Raw genomic sequence first — 22,632 nt, 5'->3', positions numbered from 1 at the left:
AAACGTTATTATCAAGTAAATATTGTTAAAGATGCATCCTTACTACCAAATAATATATCCCACAATTGATAATATTGTTTAAATATTCCATAATGGATGAATAAATGTCAAAAACAATGGTTCTTATGAAGGATCCCGAGTTAAGTTTGTAGGAAATGAGCATGAAAAACGGTATTTCTACCCCATGAGACGATAGTATATCACAGTAAATCTTTTAGCATTTACCAATCATTTAATATGTTTGTTCTTTCTGCTATTAAATACACGGTTACAGTCATATTATCAGTGATTAATATTTTCCATAAATGCATTATTTAGTAAGTAGTTAAAGGTTTATCAGTCAAAATTGATGTACGTTATACATGTGTATATATTGATTTTGAATAAGAGTGTCACTTTAAAATAATTAAAGCTATTGAATGAAACATGCACTTAATTTCCGATTTGAAGTTGCTTCCCTTGCATTGTAGTGTCACATATCACAGACAGTGCAATGGTATTACAGCTGATCATCATTAATTGACAATATTGACATGCCAGTCCAAACCTAACATATTTAAAATTAAAAAAAAGAACTCGTTTAAAACAGTGCAAGTAAAACGGACAAATGACAGCATTTTAAAGTTTATTTGCCTTTCAGTCATAACAAAACAGAAAATGTCATGATATCAATTGTTATTCGTTAAAGAGAAACCGTGCGATACATTCGTCCTAAATGTTAAAGTCAATAACTATATCTGATTTTTCTTATAAAAACATACTGCATATGTTAAAATTTATTCAAGTTTGACGAAGTATGACACAGTGCAACAAAATAAACAAATTCGTATGGCAACGGCAAGGTTATAACTAGTTTTAAAGAACAACACTAATAACTAAAACAGTTATAATTACTACAATATTAATAAGAATTATAATTGCATACAGATAATATAATACATATTTAATTGTAAATATGCCAACACAACTTCTTGAAGTATTTACAAATTGATTTAATTTCTTACATCATTGGTTTACAGAGAAAACACTTTGTATTGTAGTTGCGCCCCTTTGACCATAGGCGCGTTTTTATATTACTCGTTATGGCAACAATTGAGAAAAGTTTGTAATTCCAAAAGTGATACAGATTGTAAAAAAGTATGCACATTGAACGGCGATATACAACATAGCAAGAACATGTCTTCTTCAAGATCTGTTTAGCTCGATGGTAAGGCAATAGTGTTTCACTAGTAAAAACAGTCATCATTCTTTTATTATGCTATTTTTAAAACAAGGTAATATTTACCAGTAATATTTGACTGCAAACGTGATAACTTATTAAAAATATTATTTAAATACAATATATCGCATAATACAAAGTAACACGTAAAGATAATTTCGTTATTTTCAATTGCTAAATGATTAAAAGTTATCGTATAAAACATGTGCATCATTTTTAAATTGAAGTTGTTTCCCTTGCATTGTCATTTTACAGAACTACAAACTAATTGCCATCAAAATTGAAATAATATGTTCGAGAAAATGTTGTAAAACCACTAACAAGTGATATAGTAACAGCACGTACATTTCACTGCCTGTAGGACAATGTCTAAGAATAATGTTGTCACTCAATATTTCTAATGATTTAATTATCAGTTTGTGGTTTTGCCTTTTCATTGTCTGATGAGGAATGCTTTAATGATTTCCCGTCCTTTGACTTCTTTTTCTTGTGTTTCACTGGCCTAGGTGGAAGTTCTGATTCCTCAAAGATCGGGTCATAAGCCTCGGCATCATCGTCGTCTGTAAGTATGGAAACATAATACCAACTGCGTTTGACCAACAATTTGCTTTTGAAAACTGTCAGTTTTAATTTCCTTAAATATAAGTCAATTATTTTTGGTAATTAGTTTAAAAGAAATTGTATTTCATTTTGGTATTCAATTTTAACATATCTTTTTTAAGGTTCGCAAAATATATGCTAGATACCCAGATGTTGCCATAAGGCAAGCTTACACTTTTGATTTGAATCATTACATGATAAAGGTAACCGCTTGAAGAATTGTAAATGTAGCAACTAATGTAATTTATTACCAGACAAAGTCCTGGCAAACTCAACACGGTTCAGTTCAGGCATGTCATTGTCAGCAGCCATGATGAGGGCTTTCACCATATCTGAAGGCGGAATAACGGATGAATCACCAAAGGCACCCGTATGTGATTTCGTGAGTTCGCCTGTAAAACAATAACGAATATGACAAACTATATGCTAGTCACCCTGTGTAAAATGTTTTATCTACAATAAACTAATGTATGGATTGCTAACTAGTGAATGCATACTACGTTGAACTATTTATAAAAACATTGGTAAGCTAAAACCTGATATACAAGCCACAACAATCAATTAAGCAAAACAATTCTAGAGGATCTTCGTTCAGACAGTCAGACAGCAGAAGAGAAATAATATTTGTGAATTATTAAAAAAGTATAACGCCCCGTATCGCTTTCATTTCAGATTTGAGTATAACTTGTATAACTTGAAACTATGACGTATACGTTGTTGTTGTTGTTGTTGTTGTTGTTGTTGTTGGCTCCTTTTTATTTTCTATGACAATTATTTTAACCTAAACAATTTAATATCGTTTAATCTAACTTACTGACTGTGGCCGCAGTAGTTGCACTGTTACCAGGAACGTTTCGTTCTCCTCCAGGCTCTTGCTCATTCTTTTCTTCATTTGTCTTAAGACGTTTCGCCATCCTTCGGCAGAATGTCTGGTCAGCGCAAGTACCCTCTGTTGAAAGCGTCATCTGAAATAACAATTAGTTGTGTCGAAACTAAAATGCTGTTTCTTTTGTATGTTAATCTTTGCTTAATACTGTTTCAACTATAGCATTGTTTTAACTCGTTACAGTCAGAACAACAAGATCGTGTTTTATTTTTAAGCCGCATGTGGGGAAATGCACATGTTAAAAACAAAAGAAATCTTAATCTTGTGTTTTTTTATCCTGCTATATAATATTAATGGTGATTTTACGTGATTTACCAAAAAGGAACCACTTCATTCTCTCGCAATGGCATGTCTCCATTAGTTAAACCAGTGTAACCTGATATAAATCTTCTAACAATTTCGGCAACTATCCCACATATAGATATATACATTAGGTACAAAACAGCAAGTATTGGATTTCAACTTAATAACATGACATTCAACATGGAAAAGATCATTAGTCATCAAATAGAAAATAACTCGGTGTACGTGCGTAAGATATATGTTTTGCCCATTGCATCAGCTGGAAACCCAGAACAATCAAATCGTTAAAAACCAATTTCGTAAAAGAAAATGTATGAATAGGTATATCATTACACTACCACCGACGGTAAAATGAATTTGAATAGCTTTGACCTATAAAAGTAAGATATAATACATGTATGCTGAAAAATATCTTTACATTGAATCAAAGCATACATAATTTTGTAACTGTCGGCAAAAAGTATTCAAATACTACCAAACACATTTTTTTCATTTGACTAATAAATAATTCCAAAAACGTCAACAAGTAAGGCGAAGTATCACGTGTGCTATTTTCGCTGTTAGAATATCATAATCAGTAAGGCTATCGAATTACAAAGAACTGCAACATACGATCCGATCAAACCAGCATTAACCCGTTTTCTAACAAACCTTACATGTTCTTGTACAGGGAAAGGCAACGACAATAGTTGTATTATTTAGAACAATGCTTAGTAAGAGTTTCAAGAATAACGGGATACCGAGCACTCCTGACAAGCATGCGCGCGCATACGCCCAACAGCTATGACACATATATTGAGAGGTTTGGTATGAATTTCGACGTTTGCTTTTGAAACGGTTATCGTTCTAGCCAACTAGGGACAAATACAGCATGAACATTCCATCTAGAAATAGTTCAAGTTCGTCGTCTGATGACGATGCTAAAAAGTACCATGTTATTCGGGAGGAAACGCACACCGATAGTCATTGTAAATACAGACGACAAACAGGAACAGTCGGATACGTTAAGTGCGAATTCCACTACCGAATATGCAGATGTCAGAAGTATGTTGACAAAGAACATCTTTTTGATCATGAAAAGATTTCTACACAAGACGGAGTGGAAATCCATTACACGCCATCATGCCAATGGCAAAGGTTGGAAATTGAATGTTTCGGAACCACTTTCTACAAACTACAATGTCACTGCAACTGTTCTCAGCCCCAGATACCTCATGGAATAAGCAGCATGAACTGTAAGTACTAAGCAACATTACAAAATGATATGGGGCTTAATACGTCGTGCATTAATTATTTTTAAAATAGTTTAAATTGTATTTATACCGAATCTACCGTCTCACATAATAAATGATCACCACAAAGCAAACTATTTCAAATAAAACTACAAGTAATTGCACTGTTTTACTTATACATATAATGTATATTACAAATGTATGCAAGAACCGTTTCTCTTTGCTATTTAATTGATCTTCTTGTTGACCCTAAGTATACAAAGCAGTCAACATTTGCATTATACTCTAACGTTTATCAGCTTTGTATGGGGTGGTAACTTTTTTTCTATTTGGTATACTTTGAAACAAAATAATTGATCATTGTTTTTTCATCAAATATAACTATTTCATGACTAAATAATTAAGAAAATGTAAAGTCCATGTCTCTTTTATTCTTTGCAGCTATTGCCCCATCATATTGATCGGATTGTGCGAGTCGTCCTGTCCACAATATAAAACACACAGAAAGCCAACAAGGACCAGGGAACACTCCAAATACTTCCTCACTATTACTCTGTTCTTTAAAGAGAATAAATACTTGACAACTTTTGTTTGTTTGTATTTCAGTACATGATATGGGAGAGTATAAACATATAGATATGAATAACAATAATGAACAACAATTGTGCGAGGAAAATTGAAACAAACCGCGTATTGTTTACAAATCAAGGGTCTTTTTCGTTTATCAATATGTGAATCGACAAAATAATATAATATACTTCTGCGTTCATATTTATTGTTAAAAGTTGAAAATTCAAGCATGTACTGTGCGTATTAGAGGAAAAATAGCTTAAGAACTTTGCTTCAATGAAACAAGGCACAGAGACTTTGTCTTCTTTAATAAATTTATTATCGCTGGAAGCGATCCATATCACATGAAGATGCCTTTTTAACTAAACGGCGACATACAAATTGCTGCAAGACTTCAAACTAGATTTAATAGCGAAAGAGTGTTGATGTACTTCACATAAGGATTCATTAGAGATTCAGGTATCATAACATGTGATCTAGGATTAAAATCATCCACATGAAAATTGTAAACATATTTTAGTCAAAATAATTAATCGCCGCATACTACAATTTAAGTACAGTAGTCATCCACGTGTTTTATTTTCTTGGATAGTTCTAACATGATATCAAATTATGTATTTTATGAAATTAGTTCAAACTTAAGAAACGTGTTTAACAAGATCAAAAGCAGCAGGATGACTTTTACATAATTATGTTTCTTCATGTCCAAATACCAAGCGTGAGACACAAGCTCACAAAGCTGATTGTGGTTTTTAAAAAAATCATTTACTTCTTACTGCAGATTAGTCCTTATAGAATAATTGTTTAACATATGTTCAAAAACAAAAGTGTACAGCAGAGAGTCAAGGGGTCATCAGCTTTACATTTAAGAACGCATGCATTCATTCTGACATGTTTGTGGTTTATATTTCCAGTGTGTGTTAATGTAAATAGAATAATAACAATATACTACGTTGCTTCAAGTTATTTTTCAATTACTATAAAGTCAATCAATTTGATTATTGGCAAGGTTCCAAGTCAACACTGTCATGTCTCAACACACTGTAATCTAGCTTAAACATGTCTTTGCGTTTAATCGACAATGTCAAACAAATCAAACAATGATAAAGATCATAGATTATAATAACAAAAGTGATATGTACATACCAAGTAAATCCACGACAATTTTGTTTGCTGCCCTAGTTTTCCTCAATTTGTGTATTTTCAGAAAGTGACACTATCCAAGTTTAAGTTCTTGATTGACAGCAACTGTGTATGAATATTCATAAGTGAACATTTCTCAATCGCGTGATTTCCAGGGGTATTTTCCGTGACACAGTAACCTCGAACACGTCGTATCTATATTTGTCTTTATTGGGATTTTACTAAATATTTCACAACAGCTTGGACTTTCTGAAACTGCATATGAGTAATCCCGTGATAAACTAAGCCTTTTAGGTAATTTTCCAAGATGGAAACCTGTCTGTTTTCCCCTGAAGTATTATGTTGAGATGGGGAATTTCCATAAGGGTATTACAATGAACACGAGACGCTTTCTATTATAGACGCTGAATCACTCACTTACCAATTATGGTTTACCAGTGATACTGGATAAATGTCCTTAAACTTAATCGTCAACTATCCCGGATATACAGATATTTAGATAAGACACAAAATACCAAGCATTTGGTGTCAATTGAATGACGATCGACTTAAAATAGAATAATGGTTAGTTCAGGAAAATTACTCGGTGTACGTGCCTAGCAAATGTTTATGACCCATTGCATCAGCCGGAAACCCAGCCAAACTATACCCTCAAAAACCATTTTGTGAATCATGTTTAGTGTTAGAAGCTGCTGCCCTCCTCGATAAAATAGCTTGACTTATAAAATGTAAGAAATATATATTTTAAAATAATGTTTTTAATCAAAGCATGCATACTACATAAATGTCAGCAAATATAACTATGACGATTCCATCTACAAATATTGGCATTTTACTTAAACAGTATATGGCAAAGAATGTCGACTTCACGCGCCGTGTTATCTTTTCTCATCGTATGCTATTATATGTATGGCTATTGACTTACAAAAATATTAAACTTTCTAGGAAAAACATTTTTACTAAAAAAACCTGACATCAACAGTGCTCTTTGTATGGAAGCGAAGGTCACTTAAGTAGTTGCATTGTAAGAGCTCCAATCAGAATGTGAGCTTCAAGGACAATATGACAATGGAGACTGCTGACGTATATGCGCACGGAAAAAGCGCGACACTCAAGACAGCGTATTAGTCCTCATTGTAATATTAGATTTTGAGTGGTAATTATTGTTCCTCAAAATAGCTGAATAGAGATTTAAGAAACATGAATTCTCCTTATAGAAACAGTTCAAGTTCAGCAACTGATGAAGAGGCTAAAGGATTTTCGGTTATTCGAGAGGAACAGCACACTGACAGACATTGTAAATATAAACGAATCAAGGGACAGGGTTGCGTTATTCATGTACGAATATGCAAATGTGGGAGTGAGAAGTATCCCGACAAAAAACATCTTATTGCACGGCAAAGCTTTTCTGAACCAGACGGAGTAGAAGTTCATTTTAGCACATCATGCCAATGGCAAAGGAGCAAAGTTTCATACTTCGGAAAGACCTCTTACATGGTACAATGCCATTGCCAATGCATTCAACCACAAACAGCTCATGGTCTGAACAATATGAACTGTAAGTATTCATAGTTATTAAAGAAATCAGTTGAACATTTGTAGTCATGCATTGCAACTAATTGCATTTGTTTAAATTGTATGTATGCTGAATCAAAGTGCTTGGTAACGTAGAACGCCATAAATACATATTATTTCCAATGGATCTTTAGGTAATTCAAAATAGTAATACAATAAAGTTTACCTCATAAAACGTATATCTAACTCATATTATCTGTCCATACATATCCCGTTTCTCTTTGTAATTGTATTGATCTACGTGTTAGCCCTAGCTAGACAAAGCAGTCAATCCCAATACAGTCAGTGCCGTGGCAATACACTCGTACGTTCATTAGCGGTAACAAAAGATACTACGTGTGATTAAGTATGATTCATTTCGAAGTGATTGATCGCTGCTTTTAAGCGAAGTTTAACTGATCTATAACTAAAAACTATAGAAAATGAGTCAAGTGTGAATACATTTGTTTTTTCTTGTTTGCAGATGTTTCCCTATCACACTGATTGGAATGGACGAGAAGTATAATCCACAATAAAAAGCACTGAGAAGACCAACATGGCGTAGGGAACATGCCAACTGCTTTTTCGTTAATACTCTGTATTTTATAGAGAATAAATGTGTTTCAATATCATTGTGGATTGTATTTCAGTACATGAGACGTGTATTTTAATCATTATACACATCTTATATGAACAGCAGTTACGAAAAGCAATTGTGCGAAGGGTATTGAAATAATTATTTTTAAAAAATGGGTCTTTTGACATCACAATACATATCGGTCGTAAAAAAATGAAAAGTCAAGAGCATCATCGAAAAAACCAGAAACAACCTGTCTGCACGTATCAGACGGAAAGTAGGTCAACAGCTTAGCATGACTGAAACGATGAACAGACCATTATCTTTTATTACACACATACAAAATACAATACCAAAGCGTTGAAAAGAAGCCCGCAAATTTGTTTATCGTAAAGCAAATAACATGTTTTTGCTTATGGTATATAGCTATGTACACTGAGCCTCACTTAACAAACCTTACATTGTATACTGGAGCAACTTACAATGGCTAGATAGCAAACAGTTGAACAAAGTAGAGCTACAGAATTACAAAAACAGCTGAAACGTTGATCTTGACATGTTTGGGCTTATGTCAGTGATTTTGAGTAAGAGATCAACCACCTGTCAGGAGGCAAAGCATCCTTAATATCTTTAATATCGTTGAATGGTGATCGGTTTCAATTACCTTTCTGATTGTATTTGATAAATCTTGCAGATTATAAATGGAATAGAAAATGCATATTAACTTTCAGACTAGGAAAATCAAGTTACCCGTCATAAATTCAAGTTTGGCAACGTTGTTTGACAATAAATATAAAAACTGTACAATATAATTAATACATTTCATTGAAGATATATTTTTTTCTAAGTACCGGAAGTGAGGCTTCCATTAAATGTCATCAGAAGATTTAGATTAAATGAAATATAAAACCACGACAAAATTATATTGCGCTTTCAATAATACACTATGCACATTTGCATTATACTCTAACGTTTATCAGCTTTGTATGGGGTGATAACTTTTTAACTACTTGGTATACTTTGATACAAAATAATTGATCACTGTTGTTTCATCAAATATAACTATTTCATGACTAAATAATTAAGAAAATGTAAAGTCCATGTCTCTTTTATTCTTTGCACAGAAGGCCAACAAGGACCAGGGAACATTCCAAATATTTCCTCACTATTACTCTGTTCTTTAAAGAGAATAAATACTTGACAACTTTTGTTTGTTTGTATTTCAATACATGATATGGGAGAATATAAACATATATATAGAATAACAATTATGAACAACCATTGTGCGAGGAAAATTGAAACAAACCGCGAATTGTTTACAAATTAAGGGTCTTTTTCATTTATTAATATGTGTATCGAGAAAATAATATAATTTACTTATGCATTCATATATATTGTTAAAAGTTGAAAATGCCAATATGTACTGTGCGTATCAAAGGGAAAATAGCTAAAGAACATTGCTTCAATGAAACAAGGCACAGAAACTATGTCTGTTTTTATTAAATTTCTATCCCTGACAACGATATATTCCACATGAAGAAGCCGTTTACATCTACACGGCGGCAACCAAATTACCGCAAAAATAAAAACTACAGTTAATAGCAAAGTAAGTGATGATATACTTTATACGAATTAAGATTCCTTCGAGGTCCAGGTATCATACAATGCAATATAGAATTAAAATCATCCACATGAAAATTGTAAGCATATTTTAGTCAAAATAACTAATCACTGCATACTAAAATGTAAGTCCATTAGTCATTCACAGGTTGATATTTTCTTTGATATTTCTAACATAATGACGAATAATGAATTATATAAAATTAGTTTAAACTGAACAAACATGTTTAACATGATCAAATGCAGCAGTCAAACATTTACAATGCTTAGATCTTAAGATTAGTCCTTAAAACGTATTATTTAACAATTGTTCAAATACAAAAGTGTACACCATACACTAATGGGGTCAGAAGCTTGACATCTATGAACGCATGCATATACTATGGCTTGTTTGTGTTTTAAACGTCCATTGCTTGTTAATGTAGACAGAACATAATGCCAGTATACTACGATCCTTCAAATTATTCAATTACTATGAAGTCAAACTATTTGATTATTGGCTGGGTTCCAAGTCAACAATTGTCATGTCTCAACACAGTGTAACCTAGCTTAAACTTGTCTTTACGTTTAATCGACAATGTCAAACAACAAACAATGATATCTTTCATGTATTATAATCACATACGATCAGTACATACCAAGTAACTCCACGTCCTTGTTTGTAGTCCTAGTTTTCCACAACTTATTTTCATTGATTGAAAACCGCTGTGTATTATTATTCATAAGTGAACATTTCTCAACCGCGCGAATCGCGCGTTGTCGGTTATTTACAATGGTATTTGCCGTGACGCAGTAACCTCGAACACATCGTATCTATATTTGTCTTAATTGGGTTTTTACGGAATATTTCACAACAACATGCAATTTCTTTAAAGGTAATCCCGTATGTAATTGTGTTTTTAAGGTTATTTCCCCAATAGGAAACCTGTCTATTTTCCCTGAAGTATTCTGTAGAGGTTAGGGAACTTCCATACGGTTATTCCAGTGGTCACGAGACGCCTGTTATTTTTAACGCTGAATCAATAATGGTTTACAAGTGTTACCGGATTAATGTCGTTAACTATTCTTGCAATTATCCCACATACATAGTCTTAAGATAAGGTCCAAATTACCAAGTATTTGGTTTCGATTGTATAACAATCCACTTATATTTGATATTTGGTAAGTTTACGGAAAATTACTCGGTGTACGTGCGTAAGAATTATTTTTGAGCCATTGCATCAGCTGGAAACCCAGCAAATATATTCTTTTCAAAAACCATTTTAAGAATGATGTTCAGTAGAAATTACTAATCTCCACGGTTGAATGAATAGCTTTCACGTGAATATCATTGTACCACAAAGAAGTCAGACAGGGACATGAGCAACATGAATTTTTCTCAAAGAAACAGTTCAAGTTCATCATCTGAAGAGGAGGATAATGGGAAGGAAAAGCACTATGACAGCAAATGCAAATACGAACGAATCATAGGTGTTGTCGACAGAATGGAATGCGTATTCCTCGTCCGAATATGCAAATGCAAGATGTATCCCGACAAATCATATGTTATTGAACGGAAATGCTTTTCTGAACAAGACGGAGTTGAAGTGCACTTCAGAGAATCATGCGAATGGCAAATGAAGCAAACGTCATACGGAACAACCGTCTACAAACTAAAGCGCGACTGCAAATGCAGACAACCACAGACAGCTTCTGGTGTGAGCAGCATGAACTGTAAGTATTCAGCAACATTACACAGAATGCATGTTGAACAATTAATGCCTTGAAAATCGTTGCATTAGGTTGAATTGTATGTATGCTTAATCAATCTGAGCAACAGGATTAATTAAAGATTATTGCATTATACTAGTTATAAAAAATATATACCTTATAATGCGTATATCCAATGTTAATCTATACAAACAAGTCCCGTTTCTCTTTGTTATTGTATTGATCTACGTGTTAACCCAAGCCATACAAAGCAGTCAATACCAATACAGTCAGTACTGCGGCAATTCACTCATACGTTCATTAGCATAGTATTCGGTGATAAAATGAACTTCGTGTGACTTCGAATGTTTCACTTCGAAATTATTGATCACTGCTATATAGCAAAGTTAAACAGATTAATAACTGTTCTGTTTGCAGATGTTCCCTCGGCATACTGATTGAAATGGACGAGTTGTTCCATCCACAATTGAAAATTACTGGGAGGACCAACAAGGATCAGGGAACGCACCAACTATTTGTCGTTAATACCCTGTATTCTATAGAAAATAAATCCTTTAAAATAACATTGTTGATTGCATTTCAGTACATGTGACGGGTGAAAATATCTCAATTATAATACACATCTAATATGAACAGCAAATACGAGGATCAATTGTGCGAAGGCAATTAGAATGATTATCTACATATAATGGGTCCATTGACATCTCAATACAAATCTGTCGTGATTTTTTTTAAAGTCAAAATCATCTTTGAAAGATAAAAGAAACAACCTGTCTGCATGTGACAAAGGGAATGTAGGTCAACAGCTTTGCATGAATAAAAACATGCACATATTATTGTCTTAAATAACACACATACACCAAAAGCGTGAAAAAGAAGCCCGCAAAGTTGTTAATCGTAAAGCAAATAACCTGTTCTTGCTTCTGGTATGTAGCCTATGTACACAGTGCCTCACATAACAAACCATACGTTGTATACTGGCGCAACATATAATTGCTAGAGAGCAAACAGCGGAACAAAGTAGAGCTAAAGAATGACAAAACAGCTTAAATGTTGATTTTGACATGATTGGGGTAATATCGGTGATTTTTGAGTAAGACATCACATGCCTGCCAGGAGGCAAAGCATCGAAAGCATCTGTAATATCGTTGAAGGCTTATCGCTTTCATTTACCTTTTGATTGTATTTGGGAAATCTTTCAGATTATAAATGGAATAGAAAAAGCATGATAATTTTCAGCCTAGGAAACTCAAAGAAAATTTATCAGTAATAAATTCAAGTTTGGCAACGTTTTTGACGATAAAACACCTGTATAATTCAATTGATCAATTTCCTTGTACCGGAAGTGAGGCTTCAATAAAACTGTCATCAGAAGATTGAGATTAAATTAAAAATAAAACCCCAAAACAATTATAACGTGCTTTAAATAATACATTTAAAACCAACCACTGATTGATATAGTGAACACACACGGGGAACATCAAATGAACAAAAAAAACTCGACTATTGTTCTATGTTTTAAGAGAAGGAAATAAAGAAGGTAAAAACTCCTTCCTATTTTCGAATCCGGGTTAGACGATGAAAGGAACACAATCGTGCACAGTAAGAAGGTTATAACAGATTATATCAGAAAAAATGTTCTCATTGAATTATTAAACTAGTTGAAAAACAAGACTGACAAAAACAAGAAACTACTCTTTGTTCGAAATAGGGAGCGGCATTTTACAGCCGTCACATTATTACTTAACAACAGCTGTACTGAGGTAAATAGTTTCTGAAAAGTGTAATACAAATTGACTGTCCATGGTTTATTTTTGAATTTTCGACTGCTGGGCTTATGTCTATAGTTTACAGTGTATGTTTGCTACAATGTCCGCCAATCTCGGATATCAGCATACGTTTGATGACAATGTTTTAATTGTTAAAACTACCGAAGAGCATTCGTACTTGTATGATAGTTTGAATGAGATAAACTTGTTTTGCCAAGCGTTTGCCAAGTGCATGGTAAACGTTACAAATCTACAATTGAAACTTTTCAATGTTACTGGGTTTTTCAATGTTTTGTCATTCGTTAAGACTGCCGTCCTAAAATGGAAGGGAAGCGATAACAGCTACATGAACAAAATCACTACTGTAAATGTATTGCATATGTGAAAGGCGGTCCTTCATCAAAACTCCTCCCCCACCCAACTTGTATTGGCATATTCAGTAACTGACTAACTATATAGCGGTCCTTCGAAAGATAAAATGAATCATTGATTCTTTAAAACAAAACTAATCGAATTGAATAGTGTTACATTATCAAGTTGTTTCTTGATAAATTGGTCATAAGTCTTTTGTTTATCATTTCAAAACAATACCGATTATGGCAGATATTAATCAAGAGCACAGCAGATTTAGAATACCTGGAGAACCATGGTGGAAAACGATTCTTTTTAATATAATTCTACGTTTCCTGTGGATAAATTGTAGAAAAGATGGAAAAGTGAAGTACCATGCACGAGAAGAGTCGAGTAATAGAAGATAAAATGTAAGGTATATGATTTTGTGATTGGTACGCATACGTTATCCATCGAAAATGAAAATAATTATATACTCCTTTTTGACTTGTGTTAAAAATGTTGTATGTGTTTTCGTTAGGTAAACTGTATAGGTAATGCTGTATTGTAAAAAAATGGGTGACACATTTTTCAATTTAATATGAGTTAGTATTAAAAGAGTTATTTTTAAACAGATCAAAATATTAGTAAAACAATTCATCACTGTTTCATAAAACAACGATTTACGCAGTTAGGAATAGGTTTTTCGCGCTGAGATGATCACATAAGTTAAATTATGCTGAGACTGTCTTGCACTCAAAAGGCTATATCGCTCTATTTATCTTGATTATGATTATCATAGTATATCTTATCACATGCTAAACCTTGTTTCCGGATTAATATAGCCATGACGGGTTTTTCTGTATGACACATATGCAATTTAACATTGCTCTATTTATATTGGTCATATTACTCCGCATATTTGTAAACAAAATAATTGCTTAATTGACAATATTTTTGAAAATTAAACGATTATTTCTCACGAAAATGTGTGTGCATAAAACTCTTACATTCATTCTTTTAGTAATGTCAATGAAAATACAGGGACAAGCCCTATCAAACTAACGTTATCCATTAATGATATTTTTGCCATCTCGGGATTTTCAGTAAATATTTTGAAATTAATCACTTAAACCAGCTAATTAATAGGCAATCACATGGAGACGCTTGTTCCTGTATAGTTCATTGTATTATTAATCAACGGATTATGAACGAAAATGTGACAGCTTACGAAAATAAAGTTCCATTCAAACAAAACTGATTTGGAAACAAGAGGGCCATGATGGCCCTAGATCGCTCACCTGTAAAACGGTTTAAACTGTTGGGCAGGGATAAATTTGACACAAGGGTCAGGATTTGGAGAAAACTTTATAGAAGGGATAAATAAATAAAGCAATACATGTATCATAGTGAACATATTTTTGTTAAGAAAATGAACAGTTGAAAATGTAAACAACAACAAGGCTTTTCAATATTAGGGTCCTGTGACCTAGTTTTTGACCCTTAATGACCCATAATCAAACCTGCCATAGAAATCATCAAAACAACCTTTGTAACAAATTTCCAGACTATTTGGGCTGAAAATGTAACCTCTAGAGAGTTAACAAGGTTTTTCCATATTTGTGCTCTGTGACCCAGTTTTTGACCCCAGATGATCCATATTCAAACTTGGCCCAAATATATCAAAACAACCTTTCTGACTAATTTCCAAGATATTTGGACTGAAAATGTTACCTCTAGAGTGTTAACAAGGTTTTTCCATATTTTGGCTCTGTGACCTAGTTTTTTGTACCCAGATGACCCATATTCGAATATGACTTGAAAATTATCAAAACAACCTTTCTGACAATTTTTCAGAATATTTAGGCTGAAAATGCTACCTCTAGAGTGTTTACAAGGTTGTTCTATATTTGGGCTCTGTGGCCTAGTTTTTGATCCAAGATGACCCAAATTCGAATTTGAGCTAGAAATCAACGAAACAACCTTTCTGACAAATTTCCAGGATATTTGGGCTGAAAATGTTACCTCTAGAGTGTTAACAACGTTTTCCATATTTGGGCTCTGTGACCTAGTTTTTGACCCCAGATGACCCATATTTGAACTTGAACTAAAATTCATCGAAAAATACTTTCTGATAAAATTTTCAGGCCTACGGCTAAGGTGAGCTAAAAATCAGAACATAATATTTATGGAAGCACCTACAACTATTAGTATTAACACGAATATATAAAGGATATATACATTTTTAAGTAAACAATATACTGTTAAATATTGGCAAAAGTAGTTGTTCACAATTATTAACTATGGTTCTTTGGCCCCATAGTCGACAATTGTTTTAATATTTGACCAGGTAATGGTTATATCCTATTTTATCGTGAAAACGCAAGAAAATGATTAGACACAACGAATATTTACGACAAAGTAAAAAAACAACACTTCCTAAACTGACATCATTTTCTGAATAACGACATTTTCGATGTTGCATCGAAAACAGTCAGTCGGAATTGACGTCACACAATTTATCCAAGCTTTGTCCTCGCTAATCGTTTTATTACAATTGTTAATATGGGTCTTAAAGATGGCGCTCTTTGTAAGCCATGACAATGAGAAAGGAACCAAAACTTATGAAATATATATCAGATTTATAATGCTCCGTCAATTTTGTTTTGGACAAATAAAAAATAATTGTATGTCGTATACTGTTTTCATATTCTATATGTTGTATGCGTTACTCAGTCTGTGTGATTTCTGTTATAGATGAACAGCAACGCTGGTGGTCCTTCAACGCATCAAACATGCATATATATACGTTGACAATAAAAAAGGATCTACTGACGGATTTTACGTATTGCAACTAAAGAACTTTAGACGAAATCAACCAAAACAGTTCAATTTGAATAGAAACATTTACAAAATAAAACAAATGAGATCTGAAGACTATATGGTTTCCATATGTAAATATAAAAGCCACAGAACTGCCTATTTGATTAAAATGTATATAATAAAAGGTACAAGTGATGTCATTTATTTAGAAATATACAGGAATACGCGTAACATTTAACAGCACAAACTGTACAATGTTCAACATGATAGAAATAACTCATTTATAAACAGATTCATCAGAAGTGACTCAACCCAGTTCTACCGAAACATTCATGAATTAGATCTGTTTCACAATGTAATTTTTGAAATGTTCCACATTTGTTCACATTTGGATTGTATACACTACATGAACTGGAATGAACACAATGAATTAAATTCGTCCGTGTCAGTTAATATTAACATCCCTTTTTATAGCCACAAGCTACGTGGGTACAAAATTCGTTCTTTCATTACCCAAACAGAATTTCACGGTTAAAGATACAAAAAATATGTCTAATGCAGTTGTTGATAATCTACTAACTAGGCTTTAGGACAATATCGTTAATAAGGATAAATCAATAACGGAGATACACAAAAGCTTGGATTGTAAATATATCTACGGACTATACATGGTATGACGGTTATATTACGACGTTACGAATGCGGAAGGTCCAGAGCAAATATACACTGGTTTATGTACGTTCCATACGGCCAACACATACGTGTGTGGAAGAAAATGGGGACTAGAGCTGCATTTTTTCTCAAAGCAGACTACCAAAGAACAAAAATAAAGACACACTCGTAGATATGTTTAACAAAGATATGCTATTGCCTATGGGGCTATTATTAGATACACGCAAATCGAGTGGATATCAAGTGTCTAGCGTCGTAAAGATATTGGCAATCCTCCAAGTCATGAACAGTTTAATTTACGATCAACAGTCCTGACAATAATCATGTGTATGATAAACCCAGACTGGTTCATTGCTCTCCATACTTTCGGGGGTGCCATTCTCAACAATGAATGGTGATATGTACATTCTTTCAAAACGTCTTGGTTTTTGATAAGGATGAACACAATACTGAATAACACAGTGTTATTTAAAGTGGATATACAAACTTATCTGAGAAGAGGTTGGTGAACAAATATACAATTTGACCAAACCAACAACGAGACAGGATAGAACTCTCACATAAGCGAAGTCTGCCAAGATACGATCACCAAATGGAAAACCAGCATTAAACATAATATGATATTGCTCGCGGTTTAAATAAGTTCTGAAAATAAAAACATTCCAACTGCAAAGAAACCAAGTATCTAGGAGTCTTTGAATATATTTAACCCAAATAAAATACATACGTGCAGTTCAACAGTTTACACAGTTCAATAGCTCATTTCTCAATACTCGTTGGCGAAACCCCCGTGGAAACACGGAAACAAATGAAGTAACTAATTGTTCAAGTCACCAATGTAGCTGTACAGCGGGTTTTGAACCACGGCGAAACAAACATCGACGAACTTGTAAACAATAAGCCCATATTAACCACCTTTATTTACATGCTCTTGCATTTAACTAAATATAATTGTATACATTGGTTAATCATGTGTTTTACCATACAGTCCTTTTGCGTGAAGCATTAAAAACATTTCTTTTTTTATTTCTATCTACATAATGTTAAACCATGAATATTGTCTTTTAGAATTTTGCTAATGATACCACTTAAATAAATAAAATAACAACAATTTATTTATTTAACAAAACAATCAGACAACTTTAATTGATGTACATTTAACATTGACATATCAGTTCCGGTATTGTGAGTATGGTATCTGTTGTCATTATACCTCATAATAAATTCAAGGTGTAAGAGTGTTTATTGAGTCTATAAACATGTTTACTGTAGTCTAAATAAGACCATATTGCTAGTGATCGTGTAAGGAAATGGGAACCCAACGTCTTTGTTATACTCTGATGTAGTCAGACATCAAATACGGGCAAGGTCGTTCGACAAAAATGTTCCTTGTTGCTGAAAAAAAATAGGACATTTACTGCAATAATTGGTAACATGTTAACCACCAGTTTATGCTCTTAACTTGTGCGTATAAACAAATTCCGACTAATGATCTTGTCCCGAGTTTGCATTGTTGAAATGTGTTATGCTTGTGTTTTCATTTGTATACTAAAATTAAGGACGCAATATTGTTTCTGACTTCATTGTAAGCGTAATTGATATGTTCTAACACAGAACATTTTACTTGTAATCGGATAAAGCAATGTGCTCCCAAAGTTCATTTGCCACAATCTAAGTAACACCTTGACTTTGGCAAGATTCGACAGGAACTTTTGTTATCTTATTGCTGACGTAAGAAAGATCACATGCCGGCAACCATTACAACGGTCCTTGGTATTTCTTTAAAGCACAATGTCAAGGCTATGCTATATAAAGCAACCAATAATTTGCTCTTGCTAAGGAGATTTTGCTAAAAGCAACCCTTTATCTGTTATACCTAAAAATTCAAGTTTTGTAACAAAATGGGAGAGCTAAATGAAGAGCATGGGTATTTTCGAAGCGAACACGAATCCTGGCTACGGACCATATTAGCTAATATTTTTCTTTTGCGTTTTTTGTGGAGAGTTATTTGTGGTAAACCAAGGGCAAATAATTATTTACCAACGCACGACCCAAGCGGAAGGAGAATTTGAACTGAATGTATAAGAGATAATGCGAGCTACGAACAAGATGCCTTTTATTTCTACAATATCTCATACGAAATGAACAACTTAAAAAAACCTACTGTAAGATAGCATTTTGTGTCTTGTGATAGTTATACTATAAAATAACTGTGAGTATGTTTTATTACTTAACAAGGACTTAAGTATCCCAACTGTTTAAAGCGGCGTGGTGAACGTATATTATTAACACATTAAAAAATTATGGGGCTTTATTAAACGTAATTTGAAGTATAGAATAGTTCAACAACCTACACAATAACATACGCACAGAGAACAAGATGAGCAAATTCAACAGAGAAGCAGTCCATAATCGCAAATCATTAAATTTTGCAGAATTTCTGTGCGGAATATTTGTGTATGGATTTGTTTTAAACGGTTTAGATGACAGCCTCGACACAAAAGAAACAACACTGAACGGGGTAGGCACCGTTTACCGAGAAGTTTACCAAAGTTACAGAAGATAAGAAAACACCAATGATTTGTCGATATGGTTCGAAATAACAACAACTTTGATATGTATACAGGTGTCAAACAGAAAGCCTCCCTTAACACAAAAGGAACATGTACATTCCAAAAACCACTGTGGATATTTAAAGTATACATATAATTAAGAAAGACTTAATTGTTCTTAAGCTTGAAACACAATCTTGTTAACATAGATTCGATAAATGATCCTTAAAATTTTCAGAAGATATGTTTCTTTTCGAGCTGTTCTTCAATGTTTCTTTTTTTGTGATTTTATGTTCTCCGTCTTTGGCGTTTACCCAGTGCCATTAAACCGGGTTTATGTAAACTTTTTGCTACTGAGCTTGTTTCTGTAGTTTTTCGCATAAATAATAATAACATTTAAAATACGTGTATTTCTCATATTCTTTATCGCAAGTACTTTGGTATACGTTACAATATTTAATGGATGAAGCCCCTTATGTTAAAAATTGTGAAAGTTTATAAAGATTATACGAGTATTCATCAGTCTTATATATAAGTCTATGTAGACCTTATTAACAACATGATTTCAATTTGTATCTTATTTCTTTAAATGAAATTCTTATAACAACTTCCAATTCAAAACAATAAAAACAATCTTACAGTTGGCTTGTTTGTTTATCTTAATGTACAAAGTTCTTTGCTGTAAGTTAACAGTGTGCGGATATTGATTACAGCGCGTCGACAGCAAATCGCGTACCAACTTAATACTCGTATACCTTCGAGTTGTACAGATCTTGAAGTGGATAGGTTTTATTTAAATCTTTGTAACTACCACAATCAGTAAGGTTTGAATAACTGATACATGCATAATTCGTATTAATAGATATTGTTATTTCCGTGCAGTTTATGTAGGTTTTAATGGAATGTTTCGTATCTGAGCGGCCAATTCACCCACATCGAATGATATGGCGTTTGATACTGTTATAACTTAACTGTATTGATTAAATATTATTATTTTAGAAACGTTATGAAACATACAATACCTAAAGATAGACTTGATCTAGAACAGTTGGAAAACCACTGTTGGTCATATTCCATACCGAGCTGCTATTTGCCCATATGGTAATAATGGGCGTTCCGCAATTCTTTTTCGGAGCTTCTATTCATAGCCGCAGTGATTTCAAAGAAGAACGCAAAACATGTGATATTTTTAAACTAAAAAAATCCAGAAAAAAACATCTATAAAAGGCCGAGGTTTTCTCATCGAAGGTAAGTGTTGCTTTTTTGACACATAAGTAGTCTGTTGGACAAAATTAGACGCATTTATAATACTATCACTATATTTAAAATGGCGTTGTATAACAGTGATTTCAATCCAGTTAATCATTGGAACAATCGTCTAATAGCAGCTCAATTAGAATCAACGGAACACCATGTAAATACCGGCTGCTGTTACGGAAAACTGATTGTCCCTTTCCAAGTGATCGGGAAACCAGGCACGGTGCTGTACATCTTATACAGAATTTGTATATGTGAAAAATATAGCTCAAAGGAACTCATCAAGGGAAAGAGGATACTAAACGTTCTTGACATACAGGATGGAGTGGAAGTCCATGTGACAAACGACTGTAACTACCATACTCAGCGTTTGCCAGAAGGTGTTATCCGACTACAGAAAATCTGTTACTGCCCAAAGGAACCTGGATTTAAGTAATTCAGGTAGAAGTTTGAATTTTAATACGCATGAAGATGTTTTCATAGTGAAACATTTATATATTTATTTCTTTTTAAGGTGTGTCAATAATTGTTGTTTTGATAAATATTGTTTACAACCTATCAAAAAAGCATAACATAGGTTATGAGAAATCGGAACAAGTGATAGGTCTATAAACTATGCACCTAAACGTGGTCTTTGTTCAACTGTTGACATCCAGCTTCTTTGTTCAACTGTTGACTATTAGATTGATTCTGTAGTTTCCACTGTATTTTTACAGAACATATAAATGCTTTTAAAGAAATACATTGTGCGTTTTGTGTTTCTTTAAATGCAACACACTACACACTATTTAAACTACATTCTACAATCAATATACGCTCAAAGTGTTCATATTCCTTTTAAAATGATCATGTAGAATAAACGATTTAAATCGATCTGTAAATATTTGCTCTTGTGTCATTTCAGATCTGTGATCACTATCATCTGGACAGTTACATGCAAGCAGCAAAAAAGTTCAAGGTTTCATGTTTTCTATCGACAGTTTTTACGCTGCCGGAGTGTGTTATTTTCATGTCATTCATTGAATCATTGCATATACTTTAAAAATATCAGATAAATATTTGTCAATAGTATTCACACTTTATCGCTTATAGAACCTTTTGTATATATCTTACAAAGAAAAAACTTTTTAACTATGTTTGTAAACATTAATTCCTTGTTTCATTGTTTTTTCCATTTATTTATGTGTGAAACAAATCGTTTAGAAACCATTTATCCCATGAATAACAGAGTGTAAACTACATGGACTAGCCCTGAATACTACGGACACCTGGACAACAAACTTTTACTATTTTTTATGAAAATTTATGACCTCTTGTAAACCTTTATAAATCGTGTGATCAGTGAATGTTCTAATATCTACGTTCAGAATAAATATATGTCCATTTACTGTTTAGTCTTTATATTTGATATATCCTGAGTGTAACTAATGAATTTTTTTTCAAATCAATTTATATGTTCATAATCAATTATGATCCAAAATATTTGTAAAAGTCCTGAGCGTATTTCAATAGTGATAGAAAACCTTCCCATACTATTGTACTACTTATATCATGGGAAATCCCATAATCCAAAAGCGACCTACATCCTCGTATTTCTAATTTTAGCATCGACTGTGTTCTAATTTCATCTTAACTTGTTCCTGTTGATATATTTGAAATATTGATCGAAACGTTGATTTGACAGTTATGATTAGTGCGATACAATTCTTACAACGTTCAAAAAGCTTGTGCATTCGACGCGTACGAACACTTAATTTATAGATGTACAGGCATTTGTTTAATATTGTCGAGGGGCCCTTAATTGTCTTCGTTCCT

At 33.1% G+C, this 22,632-nt stretch overlaps 3 protein-coding genes and 2 long non-coding RNA genes across 6 annotated transcripts in view; 4 read left to right on the top strand and 1 right to left on the bottom strand.

The window, feature by feature from the left end:
• Window positions 1–612: 612 nt before the first annotated feature.
• Window positions 613–22,632, bottom strand: part of LOC128219888 (uncharacterized) — an 89,650-nt gene continuing 67,630 nt past the window's right edge. Inside the window, exons 2-4 of the mRNA XM_052928031.1 lie at window positions 2,634–2,784; window positions 2,071–2,211; window positions 613–1,779 (exon numbers count right to left, since the gene is read on the bottom strand). Coding sequence (XP_052783991.1) covers window positions 1,625–1,779; window positions 2,071–2,211; window positions 2,634–2,784 — 447 coding nt within the window. The 3' untranslated portion in view covers window positions 613–1,624. The remainder of the gene's footprint in view (window positions 1,780–2,070; window positions 2,212–2,633; window positions 2,785–22,632) is intronic.
• LOC128219889 (uncharacterized) lies at window positions 3,649–4,828 on the top strand. Its single transcript, XM_052928032.1, has 2 exons — window positions 3,649–4,243; window positions 4,682–4,828. Exons 1-2 carry the CDS (start codon window positions 3,880–3,882, stop codon window positions 4,699–4,701), a joined length of 384 nt encoding a protein of 127 aa, XP_052783992.1. The 5' UTR covers window positions 3,649–3,879; the 3' UTR covers window positions 4,702–4,828.
• LOC128219892 (uncharacterized) lies at window positions 6,793–8,139 on the top strand. The gene is made up of 2 exons (XR_008258687.1): window positions 6,793–7,511; window positions 7,992–8,139. It is a non-coding gene; the product is annotated as an uncharacterized LOC128219892 (long non-coding RNA).
• LOC128219890 (uncharacterized) lies at window positions 10,760–11,977 on the top strand. Its single transcript, XM_052928033.1, has 2 exons — window positions 10,760–11,417; window positions 11,832–11,977. The coding sequence occupies exons 1-2, from the start codon at window positions 11,063–11,065 to the stop codon at window positions 11,849–11,851; spliced, it is 375 nt and encodes a 124-aa protein (XP_052783993.1). The 5' UTR covers window positions 10,760–11,062; the 3' UTR covers window positions 11,852–11,977.
• LOC128219891 (uncharacterized) lies at window positions 13,636–22,204 on the top strand. Of its 2 annotated transcripts, none has more exons than XR_008258686.1 (3): window positions 13,636–13,944; window positions 16,271–21,258; window positions 21,722–22,204. It is a non-coding gene; the product is annotated as an uncharacterized LOC128219891 (long non-coding RNA). The 2 variants fall into 2 exon arrangements; XR_008258685.1 differs by having other exon boundaries at window positions 13,636–13,949.

This window comes from Mya arenaria, chromosome 15 (assembly GCF_026914265.1).
Source record: "Mya arenaria isolate MELC-2E11 chromosome 15, ASM2691426v1".
In the NCBI taxonomy this organism is placed as follows: domain Eukaryota; kingdom Metazoa; phylum Mollusca; class Bivalvia; order Myida; family Myidae; genus Mya; species Mya arenaria.
The sequence above is the reverse complement of the archived record's forward strand: the minus strand, read 5'-3'. Positions and strand labels throughout refer to the sequence as shown.

Excerpts from the sequence above, each read along its gene's own strand:
- LOC128219889 (XM_052928032.1), top strand. The coding sequence starts at position 3,880 with ATGAACATTCCATCTAGAAATAGTTCAAGTTCGTCGTCTGATGACGAT. Across the intron at positions 4,244-4,681 it reads TGGAATAAGCAGCATGAACT|CTATTGCCCCATCATATTGA; the intron begins GTAAGTACTAAG and ends TATTCTTTGCAG.
- LOC128219890 (XM_052928033.1), top strand. The coding sequence starts at position 11,063 with ATGAGCAACATGAATTTTTCTCAAAGAAACAGTTCAAGTTCATCATCT. Across the intron at positions 11,418-11,831 it reads TGGTGTGAGCAGCATGAACT|ATGTTCCCTCGGCATACTGA; the intron begins GTAAGTATTCAG and ends TTCTGTTTGCAG.